The sequence below is a fragment of the Molossus molossus genome, unplaced genomic scaffold (genome assembly GCF_014108415.1).
Source record: "Molossus molossus isolate mMolMol1 unplaced genomic scaffold, mMolMol1.p scaffold_m16_p_8, whole genome shotgun sequence".
NCBI lineage: Eukaryota > Metazoa > Chordata > Mammalia > Chiroptera > Molossidae > Molossus > Molossus molossus.
Window position 1 is genome coordinate 62,328,172 of NW_023425402.1, and position 13,430 is coordinate 62,341,601.

At 36.7% G+C, this 13,430-nt stretch overlaps 1 protein-coding gene across 5 annotated transcripts in view; it reads left to right on the top strand.

Moving 5' to 3' along the window:
* The window catches only part of MAP3K7 (mitogen-activated protein kinase kinase kinase 7), a 68,314-nt gene that overhangs the window by 13,839 nt on the left and 41,045 nt on the right, over nucleotides 1-13,430 (top strand). For 3 of the 5 annotated variants that reach the window (XR_004957617.1, XM_036248356.1, XM_036248357.1), the window contains exons 2-6: nucleotides 257-367; nucleotides 3,953-4,018; nucleotides 4,498-4,543; nucleotides 5,951-6,089; nucleotides 12,722-12,846. Coding sequence is in view for 4 of the 5 variants with exons in the window: in XM_036248356.1 (XP_036104249.1) it covers nucleotides 257-367; nucleotides 3,953-4,018; nucleotides 4,498-4,543; nucleotides 5,951-6,089; nucleotides 12,722-12,846 (487 nt within the window). In the remaining variant the exon portion in view is untranslated. Of the gene's footprint in view, nucleotides 1-256; nucleotides 368-3,506; nucleotides 3,660-3,952; nucleotides 4,019-4,497; nucleotides 4,544-5,950; nucleotides 6,090-12,721; nucleotides 12,847-13,430 lie in introns of those variants that run through there. The other 2 variants (XM_036248358.1, XM_036248359.1) reach the window with 2 other exon arrangements.

Here is a 13,430-nt window from a genome sequence, read left to right on the forward strand (position 1 = left end):
TTTATTTTTTCAAACCATTTTCTCTCCATGTTCTCATTCATCTTGCCTCTTTTAATTTGTTTTCTGTATCCAAGAATTTTTTTACTATTCTGGTTTTACTTGAGAATGAATAAACTTTCAAAGATAGAGACAAATGCATTTCATTTATCCTCGCTTTACTATGTCTTTGAGATTGGCTTTGGTGTTATATGTTGGGCTGGATTTGTTTGTTTCTGATTCTAATGGTGTGTTTTTATTTCTTTCTTTTTTAACTTAGGTTGTTGGAAGAGGAGCCTTTGGAGTAGTTTGCAAAGCTAAGTGGAGAGCAAAAGATGTTGCTATTAAACAAATAGAAAGTGAATCTGAGAGGAAAGCTTTTATTGTAGAGGTAAGATGAGATGTCATTTCTGTTGTGTAGTTGTTCACCTAAGATACTTTGAATTTAACTATGAAAAAAATTGTTTCACAATTGTCATTTCTCTGTATACTTGAATATCAGCAGTTTGGTCGAACTAAAGGTAATGGCATAGGAACATTTTTTCATTCGCCCTCTTAATTCTAATTAAAAATTAGGGGAAAAGGATACATAACTAAATGAATTCATCCCTGAATTAAAATATAATTCAGATCTATTTCAGGCATAGAATTAAAATTTTAAAATGGAAAAGAAATGCTATTCTCACCCATTATTTGAAATTGAGAAGGGAAATGCATTCATTTTGACTGGATATTTTTAGGTATTCAAATTAGATTATTTTAAGGGAAAATCATTTAAAATTTGGTTTTTCTCGTGTTGCGTGACAATTTACAACTCTGTTCTCACAGATTTATTGATGGAGAATTTAATAATCATGAGATTGTTGTATTACACTTATCCTCTATTAATATTGGGCTATTTTGTGTATTAAATCACAGTGTCTCATTAAATCAGTGGTTTTATCACTTTGTAACCTTATTGGCCAATGGATAAGTTGTCTTTATAAACCTTCTCGATTTATATCTGTGAATTTATTTAATTATAATTTTTTAAATATACTGTATGATATTTTGAATTGTGTGTAACATTGAGAAGTGAGAATTTGGTTGTGATATGATGAAGTGTATTTTGTAATTCATTGAATGAGTTGAGAAATACTGATGAATGGTTTGACGTTATCATAAAGAAAGATAATCTCTAGCAGTATGCTCCAGGAGTCTGGCCTCAGCCTTGCTTACTCACAGTTTTTGTTTATAGTTTAGATAAGGTCATTGATTATATACTGTTGTAGTGGCAGTTTCACAAAACTAGGTAAAAGCATAAGTGTTAAAGGCTAGAAAATAAGAGTAAAAAAGATTATAATAGCTTGGAGAAAAAAATTTTTAATCACGGTCATACATACATGTAATTTAATTGTCAAATGGTTCTCCACTTATTCTTACTAAAAAAATGTCAATCCCTTGTACCTCCTCCTATCAAGTTTACTTGCTTAGGTACCTCATGCTTCCACCACTGCCCAACCTTTTGAAGGTTTTATGAGCTAAATATGGTTACTTCCCACTTTTTCTCAATTCTTTTAGGTCTGCTTTGTCAGTTATTGCTAGTCATTTGCTTTCCAACTTCCAAAACTTTTACATTCTGTTCATCCTTCAGTTTATGCTGTGAAAAAAATACTTTTACTGACTTACTGGGATTTGAAGAGGGAACAAGAATAAATGCTTGGAATAATCTGCTATCTGAAGTTCAGTGTTACATCTTAACAAGATGAAATATAAATATATATGTAATAAATGGATATGTATAATAAATAGTGATATTAATTCTTCTCTTAGGACTGAAAATTTACAAATATTGGCTGTAGAAAAGTATAGCTTTCTAGTTGCATATAGTAAAAAGGTTAACCTTAGTGGACTTCACATTAGCCAGCAATATAATGTCGGTAATATGAAGGAAAGGAAGTAGAGAGGAGTAAAGACAGAAAAGAGATCAGAAAAAAGGCAGCAAGGGGCAGTTTGAGGGGACATATTAATAGAAGTCTGAGATGTATAGCAAGAGAAGTGAGTGCAAGTCATATCCCTCACTGACTTCAGTATGAATCATTGGGTCAGGGAAGATTAAAATTGGATGTGCTATTTACAATAGCTAAGATCAGGAAGCAGCCCAAGTGTCTATCAGTAGATGAGTGGATAAAACAACTGTGGTACACTTACACAATAGAATACTATGCAGCTGTAAAAAAGAATGAAATCTTAACTTTTGTGGCAGCATGGATGGACCTGGAGATTATTATGCTAAGTGAAATAAGCCAGTCAGAGAAAGACAAGTACAATCTAGTTTCACTCATATGTGGAATCTAATGAACAAAATAAAGTGTGCAGAATAGATCAGAGAGACAGGAATGTAGGGAACAGACTGACAAACCTCAGAGGGAAGGGATCAGGAAGAGATAAACCAAAGAACTTATACGCATGTATGCATAACCAACAGACCCAGACCATAGTGCAGTAGAGGTGGGGCAGGGGGTTTGGGATCAGGAAGGGAGGGGATCACTGTGGGGTGGGGGAAAGGAGGGTCATCTATAGTACTTTCAACAATAAAGATAAATTTTTTTAAATCCTAAGCTCCCTGAAAAAAAAAAAAGAGGGGGAAAAAAAACCTCGAAGTAGGGAAACCAGCTAGGAGAAGGCTATAGTAATTATTGCAGTTGGTTCAGGTTGAAATTACTAAGGCAATGGTAGTGGGAATGGAGAGGAGGGAATCTATTCAAGAGATGTGATATGGAATATAGGGAAGAGAGTACAAGTGTGCAGAAGAGTACATTTTTTTTTATCCTCACCCGAGGACATTTTTCCATTTTTTGTTCAGATAGAGTGGGAAGGGGAGAGAGAAAGAGAAACATCGATGTGAAAGGGACACATCGAGTGGTTGCCACCCACACGACTCAACCAGGGCCCGGGACAAACTGCAACCCAGCTACGTGCCCTTAGCGGGGACCTAACCCGGGTCTCTCTGGACCATAGGCCGACGCTGAGCCAAACCAGCCAGAGCCAAAAGAGTATATATTTTAAATCAGATAGACCAAAGTTCAAACCCTGGTTGCAGGGTATTTAGCAACTTACTTAACCCTCTCCTGAGCCTTATCTTAAAGGTCCCTCATCTTTAAAATAGAAATGATAATACTGACCTTGCAGAGTTGTGAGAATTATACAATATCTATAAAGTGGCCTGGCTGGTGTAGCTCAGTGTTTAGGGTGTTGGCTGTCAGACCAAAGGGTCACAGGTTCAATGCCTTGGCCAAGGGCAAGTACCTGGGTTGCAGGTTCCATCCTGACCAATCAGGGCTCATTCGGGAGGCAGTCAATCCATGTGTCTTTCTCTCTTCCTCCCTGTCTCTCCCTCTCTCTCCCCACTCACTTCCTCCCTCTCTCCCTTCCACCCTCTCTCTAAAAATCAGTGGAAGAAATATTATTGGGTAAGGATTAACAAACAAAATTTATATATATATATGTGTATGTATATATATATATATATATATATATATATCCACCAGGGCCCAGCATAGAGCAGGTAAATTATTCAGCCATAGCTATGAAGATGATGATGATGATGATGATGATGACGACGACGATGACCAAAAGGTAGCTTCTTCTGGCTTTGATAACAGCCCAGTGCCATCTCTAGAACAATGTCCTAATATTTCATGGCAAGTTAATTTCTTCTTGTTTGTACTTGTCATGCCTGTCTATAACTCTGATTATGGTACTTTGCACATTGCTTTATTTGTTTACATGTCTATTGCCCAACTAAACTGTGATATCTTTAGGGTAAGGATTCTGTGCCATTCTGGGCAGGCACTCATGACCACAGTGTCTGCCACATAGCAATATTCATTGTTGAATGATTAATGTTTTGTACAACCCTAAAATTTTAATGATGTTGTGAAATCAGTTCCTCAAAAGTTAGCACTTTTTAAAAAGAAACCTTAATTTGTTACAGCTTCGGCAGTTATCCCGTGTGAACCATCCTAATATTGTAAAACTGTATGGAGCCTGTTTGAATCCAGTAAGTTTGTCACTTTTATTTTCAGCTGTAAAAAAAATGACATAGTAGATGTATGCATGTGTAGTTTAGTTACTTTGATGTTACATTATTTCTGGGGAAAATTGTACTTTATATGTTTGTTTCTAGTCTGTTAGCAACATAGTATATTGAAGGAGTTGTCTTAGGTGTTTTTTTCACATAACCTCATCTTATGAGGCTTATGCTATTCTGTGACAGCATCTATTCATTAGCACTAGAAAAAGTCCACAAAGATCTTGTGATTATGTTTTTGCGTACATATCTGGTCTTACTCAGCAGGTGCCTAGACTAACAAGGTTTTAGATTATAGATACCTTTTTTCCCCTAGGGCCATTTATGGAGGGACCAGAAGAATGTTTTTTCATGCATTTGTAAAATCAAAGGTTGAACTAAGTTATCTTTCAAGTCCTCTAAGGTACTGTAGCTCTGTGGTTAATTATTCTGGTATATGTTTCCTTTAGGTGTGTCTTGTGATGGAATATGCTGAAGGGGGCTCTTTATATAATGGTGAGTGTCATTAGACCTATCTTTATCTAGGAGAATAAAATAATTGAAAAGCTTTTAACATAAACTCTTAAGTCACTGAATGTTCTTCACAATTTACCTTCAGAGTCCCAAAAGGAGATGATTTTTAAAAAGAAATCTGCTAAAGATTAAAAATGAAAAGATAAGGTACTACAACATTATGTGAAATTTAGAAATTTAAATATATCAATTTTTTAAATTGATGGTACTTTTCATAATGTTAAAAGCATTCAAGTAAAGTTAAATTTGCTTTTTAGATAGATTTTAAAATGTCTTCTTGCTTTTAATTTTTTTCTTTTTGCCTCTCTTAGCTTTGAGCCTTCTCATTTTAGAACTCTTTAACCATACTTCCATTTAATTCTGCTTTATTTTGCTTTCTTTTCAAAAAATAAAATTGTGAAAACTTACTTCACAGAGCATTTTAATTATAATGGTGAAAGAAAACTATTATTAACTAGTTACCTTTATAGAACAGATCTCTTTCACTCTAAGAAACACAAACCTTATATGTAAATGTATTGTCTCTTGTTGCACCATTTATATAAAATGTTGCATTTTACTTTTTAAATTAACATTATTTTACATAAACTTTTACTTATATTTACTGCTCATGTGTTCATTATTGTTAATGGGTATCTAATACTCCATTTTTTCTTTGATTGAACTGTTTCTAGTCTTGAGCTATTATAGAAAGCATAATTGTAAACATTTTGATGCACATTTTGTTTCCTTCTGTAGTACTACTCTCTCTCTCACCAGTAGAGTACATCACATTGCTTATAATTTATATAATTGTGCGAGATACTGCTTCTGTCAGTATGAAAAAGTATGGTAGCCCTGGCCAGTTTGGCTCAGCAGTTAGAGTGTCGGCTTGGAGACCAAAGAGTCGTGGGTTCAATTCTGGTCAAGGGCACGTACCTCAGTTGCGGTTCGGTCCCCAGCCTGGTCAGGGTCGTGCGTGAGGCAACCAATCGATATGTTTTTCTCTGCTTCCCACTCTATCTGGCAACAAATGGAAAAATGTCCTTGGGTGAGGATTAAAAAAAAAACAGAAGAAAAAGTATGGTAATGTATATTAATTTGACTTGACTTGAATGTATGTAACATTCATTGGAAGATCTGTAAAATGTTAGGTACATGAGTGGTAGTAATTCATTTGAAATTATTTGATGTTTCCATTTTTTTATTTTGAAAAAATTTAAAAGCAGGACTGGTGGGAGCCTATGTAAAAAATACCTAGTCATGTGTTCTGTACCACAGGCCGACGCTCCAACCGCTGAGCCAAACCGGCCAGGGCCCTAGTCATGTGTTCTGATAGTGCTTGCATTCATCTTGTATCTTTTGTTATATGCAATAAAGTTCTTTTTAGTTTGTGCCTTTCTTTTGCAGTGCTGCATGGTGCTGAACCATTGCCATACTACACTGCTGCCCATGCCATGAGTTGGTGTTTACAGTGTTCCCAAGGAGTGGCTTATCTTCACAGCATGCAGCCCAAAGCTCTAATTCACAGGGACCTGAAACCACCAAAGTAAGTGTGTCTCTCTCTCCCTCTCCCTCCTTCTATCTCTCCCACTCCTTCTACTTGTCCCCATTCCCTAATTCAAGCTTAGGTCACACATGAGCTTCTCTTTTTTCTTCCCTTTGCCTTGCTTAAGAGTATTTATTTTTACTCACCATCAGTCATTTATCTAAGCTTGCATTTTAGAATGTTGTCTTTTTATTTTAATCTAGTTTGATTTTTAAAAACTCCTACCTTAGATTAGCTTCTAGAATCTTTTAGCCTGTCTTATCTGTGCCTGCAGTATCTATTGTTGTCTGTAGACAGTTCATGAGAGCAGAGACAAAATTTTTGGAACTCTTTCATTAGGTCATTTTAACCATAATAGAGTTGCACTTCTCTGACATACATTTTCTAAACATAAAAGTTGCTTAGTATTGAACATATTTTAAAGTAAATGGTTTTCAAAAAAAAATGATAAAGTAAATGGTTTTCAAAATAAATTTCACATTTAAAATAAGGACCGTTTGTTCTTCTGTACTTTTATTTTTATTTTTTTAATTAAATGTTATTTTTAAAACAATACATGTTCATGATTAAAAATAAATTTAGACAGCATAGAAAAATACAAGTAAGTCTTTCCTGCCTCCCATTTCCACTCCTCAGAAGTAGCCACTGTTTTGTTTTGTTTTTTAGGCATGTATGGGTTATACATAGTGTTGCTTTTTTTTTGCTTACATGGACATCTTTTCATATCAGTGTATACAGATATTTACCTCTTTATTTTCAATGGATAAATATTTTTTTCTTAACTCTTAAGTAAAGTGAGTGCTTAAAATAGAAACTATTCTTGGATTTATTAACAGTCTTAAACTTAGAAGGCTTGATTTATATAGCTCTTTTTAGAAATACAATGCTACTGAATCGTTTGACATTTGGAGATTTGGTAAAGTTTTTAATGCCCTAAGTTGGTGCTTCTCAAACTTTCCCACCAGCCCAGAACAAAGTTGTGATAGAATATTACCTCAGTACGTCTGAGAGTAGGGACAGAGCCTAAAAAAGCCTTAAGGGAAGTTACATATGAATTTGCATTCAGCTTCATGTATTATGCAGTTTGTTTTGAAGTCAATGTTAAGATGTTAAAAGTACTTGAAACTGAGTAAAAGTGATGGTCCAGGAAGATGCACTAACTTTAACCTGAGGCTCTGTAGGCTCCTTGCCACTTACCTCAGTATACACTGATATACTGGCAAGTTTTCATACCTTAGTTTGAGAAGCACATAAAGTTTAGGCCATGATATGTATGCATTTTCATTCCGACACCCTGTTTGTGTTCTGAAGAATAATATAGAAAGGTGGCTTGGGTGTAGGCTCACATGATACGAATGTTGACACTCCAGCAATGTGGCAAATTAGATAAACTGAAAAACCATCCTACGGTGAATACCCAGAGATGCTTCATATTACAACAAATATCCTTTTACATGCATAGGTGATTTTACAAGAAAATAAGGGACATCATCAGGGCACAAGATGGAGAGAACTTAACCCTGAGTTTGGGAAGTGTACATGGAAGCCAGGGGCTTTGCCAGTATGTAGACTGTAGAGCCCCAGGTTTTAATGGCTCCTGTGTAACTAGAAACAGGTCTTTTGTTCTATACCAGGTGAGAGTAGAACTGAGACCTTTGCATAAATTTAGTATTCTTGGCAGGAACAACCTTAAGAAAAGTAAGCTATTAAAATAAAATTAGTTTTCTGAGTAGGTAAACTTTTATTTCTTAACTGAGGGACTCTCTTCATGCTATTGTGAATTTGAATTTGCCCTACTTACACAATCAAGAAAACTCTTACAAGACAGGTAAAAAGTGCTTTCAATCTAGTCCTTTAGGGGACTATTCCAGATTAAGATTGATCAAGTATGAAACTACAGTAAAAATTACCACACCTACAGTGTGCAAGTTACCATGAGTGAGAGTCAGCAGAAACAAAGTGGACTCAAACTCTCAAATACTAAGACTCAGTATATTTGGAACTACCAGATATGGAATATAAGATATAAATGAAGGAATTAGAATGTGCAAGGAGTGAAAACTATTAAAAAATGGCCAAAGAATTAAATAAAACATTTAGAAATAATTTTTTAAAAACTTACTTTTTTAAATCGTCACCCAAAGATATTTTTCCATTTATCTTCAGACAGAGTGGGAAGAGGGGAGAGAGAGAAACAGACATCTATGTGAGAAAGACACATCGATTGCCTGTTTCCCCCACAACCCCTACCAGGTCCGGGACTAACTGTACCCAAGGTACATGCCCTTGACCGGAACCCAACTCGCAATTCCTTGATCCACAGGCCGACACTTGAACCACTGAGCCAAACCGGCCAGAGTGAAATAATTAAAACGTTTAAATGGCAGTTATATAGCCCTGGCCGGTTTGGTTCAGCGGTTAGAGCGTCGGCCTGCAGTCCTGAGAGACCCGGGTTCGGTTCCCGCTAAGGGCGCGTACCTCGGTTGCAGTTTGTCCCCGGCCCTCGTCGGTTGTGCGGGTGGCAGCCACTCGATGTGTTCCTTTCACATCGATGTTTCTCTCTCTCTCTCTCTCTCTCTCTCTGTTCCTCTCTTTCCCTCCCACTCTACCTGAACAAAAAATGGAGGAATGTCCTCGGGTGAGGATAATAATAAATAAATAAATAAATAAATGGCAGTTATAAAATAGATGACAAGAGACATAGTGAGCTATAAGATAGATCTGCAGTTACCCAGAAGGTAACACAGAAAAATAGATGAGCCCTGGCAGCGGTTAGAGCGTTGGCCTGCAGTCCAGAGAGACCCGGGTTCAGTTCCTGCTAAGGGAGCATACCTCAGTTGCAGTTTCTCCCCGGCCCTGGTTGGTCGTGTGGGTGGCAGCCACTCGATGTGTCTCTATCACATCGATGTTTCTCTCTCTCTTCCTCTCTCTCCCTCCCACTCTATCTGAACAAAAAATGGAAAAATGTCCTCGGGTGAGGATAAAAAAGAAAAAAAAGAAAAATAGATGTGAAAAAAATTGATGGATTAAAGAACATGTAGAAAAGGAAAGGGAAAGACTAACAGCATATAAATGGAATTCTGGTAGAAGAAAATGGGATGGGGAAAGACTTCAAGAGGGATCAGTTATCAGTTTTCTGGATGAAAGATATGAATTCTAAGGATAAGTGAAAAGAAATTTACCCTGTCGACATACCATAATGAGGCTACAGAACAACAAAAACAAAAAAATCAGCTAAACAGAAAAGAGATCACCTACAAAGGCTTGACAGTTAGACTGAAGTATGCTTTCCAACACCAAAATACAAGCTGTAAGACTGGAATTATAAATGCTTCACAGAGCTGAGAAAAAGTAGTTCTCTGCCCAGAATTGTGTGTGTGCCCTAAGTTATTTTTAAGGAGGAAGGTTTTGAAACATCCTTAGAGAATTCACTATAGGTTGTCATTAAAGTTATTTTGGGAAGAAAGGAAATTATTCCATAAGGTATTGAATGTGAGATTCAAGGCGCAGTGGAACAGAATCAGTACGTATACATTCAAATGCACATTGGCCATGGAAAACAGCATCTTGCAAGTGAGAGGAGATGATTAGAGGGGGTTCAAAATAAAGAATTATTTCTGTTGGTTTGCAGAGTAACCTATATGTAATATACCTATAATGATACAGAGTCATTTATATTTTTTAATGTCATTAACTTCTTATTACTAATAAGCTTATAAAAATTATCTTTTAATTTTATGATTCTTTTTACACTTTTAAAATGCTTTATATATTTTGTTTCTTATAGAAATAATAGGTTACATTGGGATATTAAAAACCTAAGACTATAAGTATTGGAATCTCAATATGAGGCTTATCATAATAGAAACTTATTTCTCACCCATGTGAAATGCAAAACAGGTCTTCATCTTTGGTAGATGACTTTTCATTTGGTAATTTAAGGACCTAGTTAGGCTCCCTCCATCTTGTACTTCTGCCATCCTCCAGAACTTTGGGGCCAACAGATAAAAAGAATGGAGATCATATATGAGAGGTTTTCTGAGCCAGACCTAAAAGTTACCCATATCCCTTCTACTAATGTACCAGTGGCCACAACTCAATCTTAACCACACCTACCTGCAAGAGAGGTTGGGAAATGTATTGTATGCTCTAGAAGAATGGATGAGTTCGGTGAGCAGCTGGCCAGTCCTAGCCATGTCTAATTCTTGGTCACCGAAGATCTTTTCTACTCTTACCACAGGTAGAACCACTCACTGCCCTTTGCCAATTAAACATCCCTAAGGCTCTTTCAGTCATCATCCAGCTCATGGACCAGGATCTCTGGATGGTATACAGTCCTCTCCAACCAGTTTGAATATGGCTTCTCCCAGTCTTAAAATAAATGAATTAAAAAGACAAGTTATCTCTCAGCCTCCACACACACACTCAATGGTAGAAGAGAGAGGACAGTCAGTAAAAGTCTCCATTGGGAAAAGAGAAGAACAAGGCACACAGTAGTTACTGGTTTGTATGGGTAAATTCTTGCATTGTCTGGTCCCTCTGCCCTGGACTTGAGAGTTTCTTGATCAGACCCTGATTCTGCCCTTGGAAAGGAACTCCATTATCCATTGCTCATCACTCCTAACTTCACCCTTTTCTTGGCTCTTCCCTATGCATTCTCCCTAACCATATCAGAAGTGGACGTTGTGGCATATACTCCCCTCACAAGTTGTACAGCTTTCATGGCCTGCTGTGCAGATCTGCGGTTCTGAGGGTTGTTGTAATGCTCAGTCAAAGGCTTTTTTATGCCAGACTAGTGGTGTCCTTGATAGTAAAATTTTCTCAAAAGTAGGGTTTTGATTTCCCTGGTCTGATCAGTTCCATGTGTCTGTGACTACTTCCAGAATTCTTTCTTAAACACAATCTTGAACTTGGTTTATTTGATTCCTGGCCTCAATGCTTTTTCTCGACTGAATGAGGTACCTTGAGGTCATCAAGTTTAGGTATTAACAGTACTTCCTGTTAATTTGTTCTTTGCTGGAATGCTGAGTCTTAACGGACCTTTGTCAGTCTTACTTCCTTCTATTTGGAGTATAGAAGCAGTTAGCTTTTCCAGTCCCTTAGGGCCACAAATTACCACAGGAGACAAATTTTACCAAATGTTTTTTCACATCATTGCATGGATCTCTATCTTTTCATCCTTGAAATTTCAGTTTTCTTGCTGCCTACTGCTAAACCAATACCAAATATGTTAGATTTTTATTGTAGCAAAACCCACTTTGATACCATTTTCTTATATTGGCTAGAGTAACACCGTTATAGTAGATAAGACCTGAAATTTTGTGGCTTAACAAACTACAAGGTGGTGTTTTTTTTCCACTCATGAAGTCTAAAGTCAATGTTCCTGAATAGTGAACAGTTTTTCACGTGGTGGTTCAGGATCCTAGGTCCTTCTGTCTTGTAGTTCAGAATCCTTTGCATTCAGTAAAAGGAAAAGGAGTATACATGTGGGAGATTTTTATGGGCCAGGCTTGGAAGTGATGTACATCACTTCTACCCACATTCCATTAGTTAGAATGGTCATATAGTGACATCTATCTACTTAGAAGCCTGGGAAATGTAATCTGTGTGCCCAAGAGGAAAGGGAAATGGGATCAGTGAACGCTAAGCAGTCTTCTACGTGAAGCTAAACTAAAGACTCCCATTTTTGTTCACCATAAGGTTAATAAGAACAAATCAGGTTTGCCAAAACTTTTAGACCATGATCCAGAGTATGAAATACTTCACAATCTATGTAATATGTTACATATTAAAGTGTATAGAACTGAAACAGAATTTTTATGAAACAATATTTAATCTTACTAGTTGTAATGCACTGTGATATTTTGTTTTATTTATTTATTTTTCTTCATTGATTTTTAGAGAGAGAGAAGGGGAGAGGGAAGAAGAGATGGAATTGTCGATGAGAGAGAACATTGATTGGCCACCTCCTGCATAGCCCCCACTGGGGATATAGCCCACAACCTGGGCATGTGCCCTGACCAGGGATTAAACCAGTGACCTCTTGGTGCATAGGTCGATACTCAACCACTGAGCCACACTGGCCAGGCATATTCTGTTTTATTTTTTAAGATGCTTTCTCCTGAACTGATTTTCTGATTCAGGTTTCCAGATCCATCATCTAGATTTTGATGATTTTGATTTTATGACTACATTTTTGCCTGCAGCTTGGAAAACACTAGTATAGGTAGATTAAGCATAGGGGCAAGTGATTTACGAAGGTATTGATATTCATTCACTTCAGGATACCATACTATTGACCACCTAAAAGTTTTTGAAACCCCGTTTGGTTTTTTTTTGGCCCAGAGAGAATTATAATCTTTATCTCCTTTATCTTTCCTGACTTAGAGATGGAGACATCAAAATGTGGATCTAACAGTTTTCCTAAGAGAACTAGGTTATGGTCAATTAATTTTTGCTAGTAGTCCTCTGAACTATTAAGCTGGCATAGTGACCAGGTAACATTTCATAGAAGGTGAATGATGATATTTTGCTTAACCCTTTCTATTTCCACATATATGTCTTCTTTCATTGTAGAATCAAATATTAGTCTTGCAACTTTGATTTGTTTTGTTTTCTTTTTTTTCCAACAGCTTGCTGCTGGTTGCAGGGGGGACAGTTTTAAAAATCTGTGATTTTGGTACAGCTTGTGACATTCAGACACACATGACCAATAACAAGGGGAGTGCTGCTTGGATGGCACCTGAAGTTTTTGAAGGTAAAATAACAAACATGAAGTGATTGGTAATTGTCTTGTTACTCCATGTAACTCCAGTGTGTTTATGGCCTTGCCCGTGGTTTTATTTCTACGTGGTACATAATTATAAAGTATATACTAAAGTCAAAGGAGGTATAAAATAACATAGCCTTAGATCTTAAATCTCATAGCAAGATTTAAGTTGTCTAGCACCTTCTGTGCAAGTTCAAGTGTATGTGTAGTTGATTTTCATTCTCAAAGTCCATAGTTGCAAAATTGCCTATTTGGAACCCTACAATCAGTAGCCCTAAAATCAGTACTTGTGGTACTTTTGTGGTTATTGGCAGGCACGCATAGAGCAGGGGGAAATTTTGAGTTGTGCAACACAAATTTCCAGCTAGGGTCGAACAAAGCGATACTCTGCCTTGTTTTAACTCTCATGCTGTGACATTATTTTCATCTCCTTAGGGCCACATGTTTTTGGTGTATGTGTGTGTGGGCTTTTTTTTTTGTTTTTTTGTTTTTTGTGATTTCACTGTGTAAAATGGCCTCCAAGAGTAGTATTGAAGTGCTTTTTAGTGTTCTTAAGTATGAGGAGGCTATTA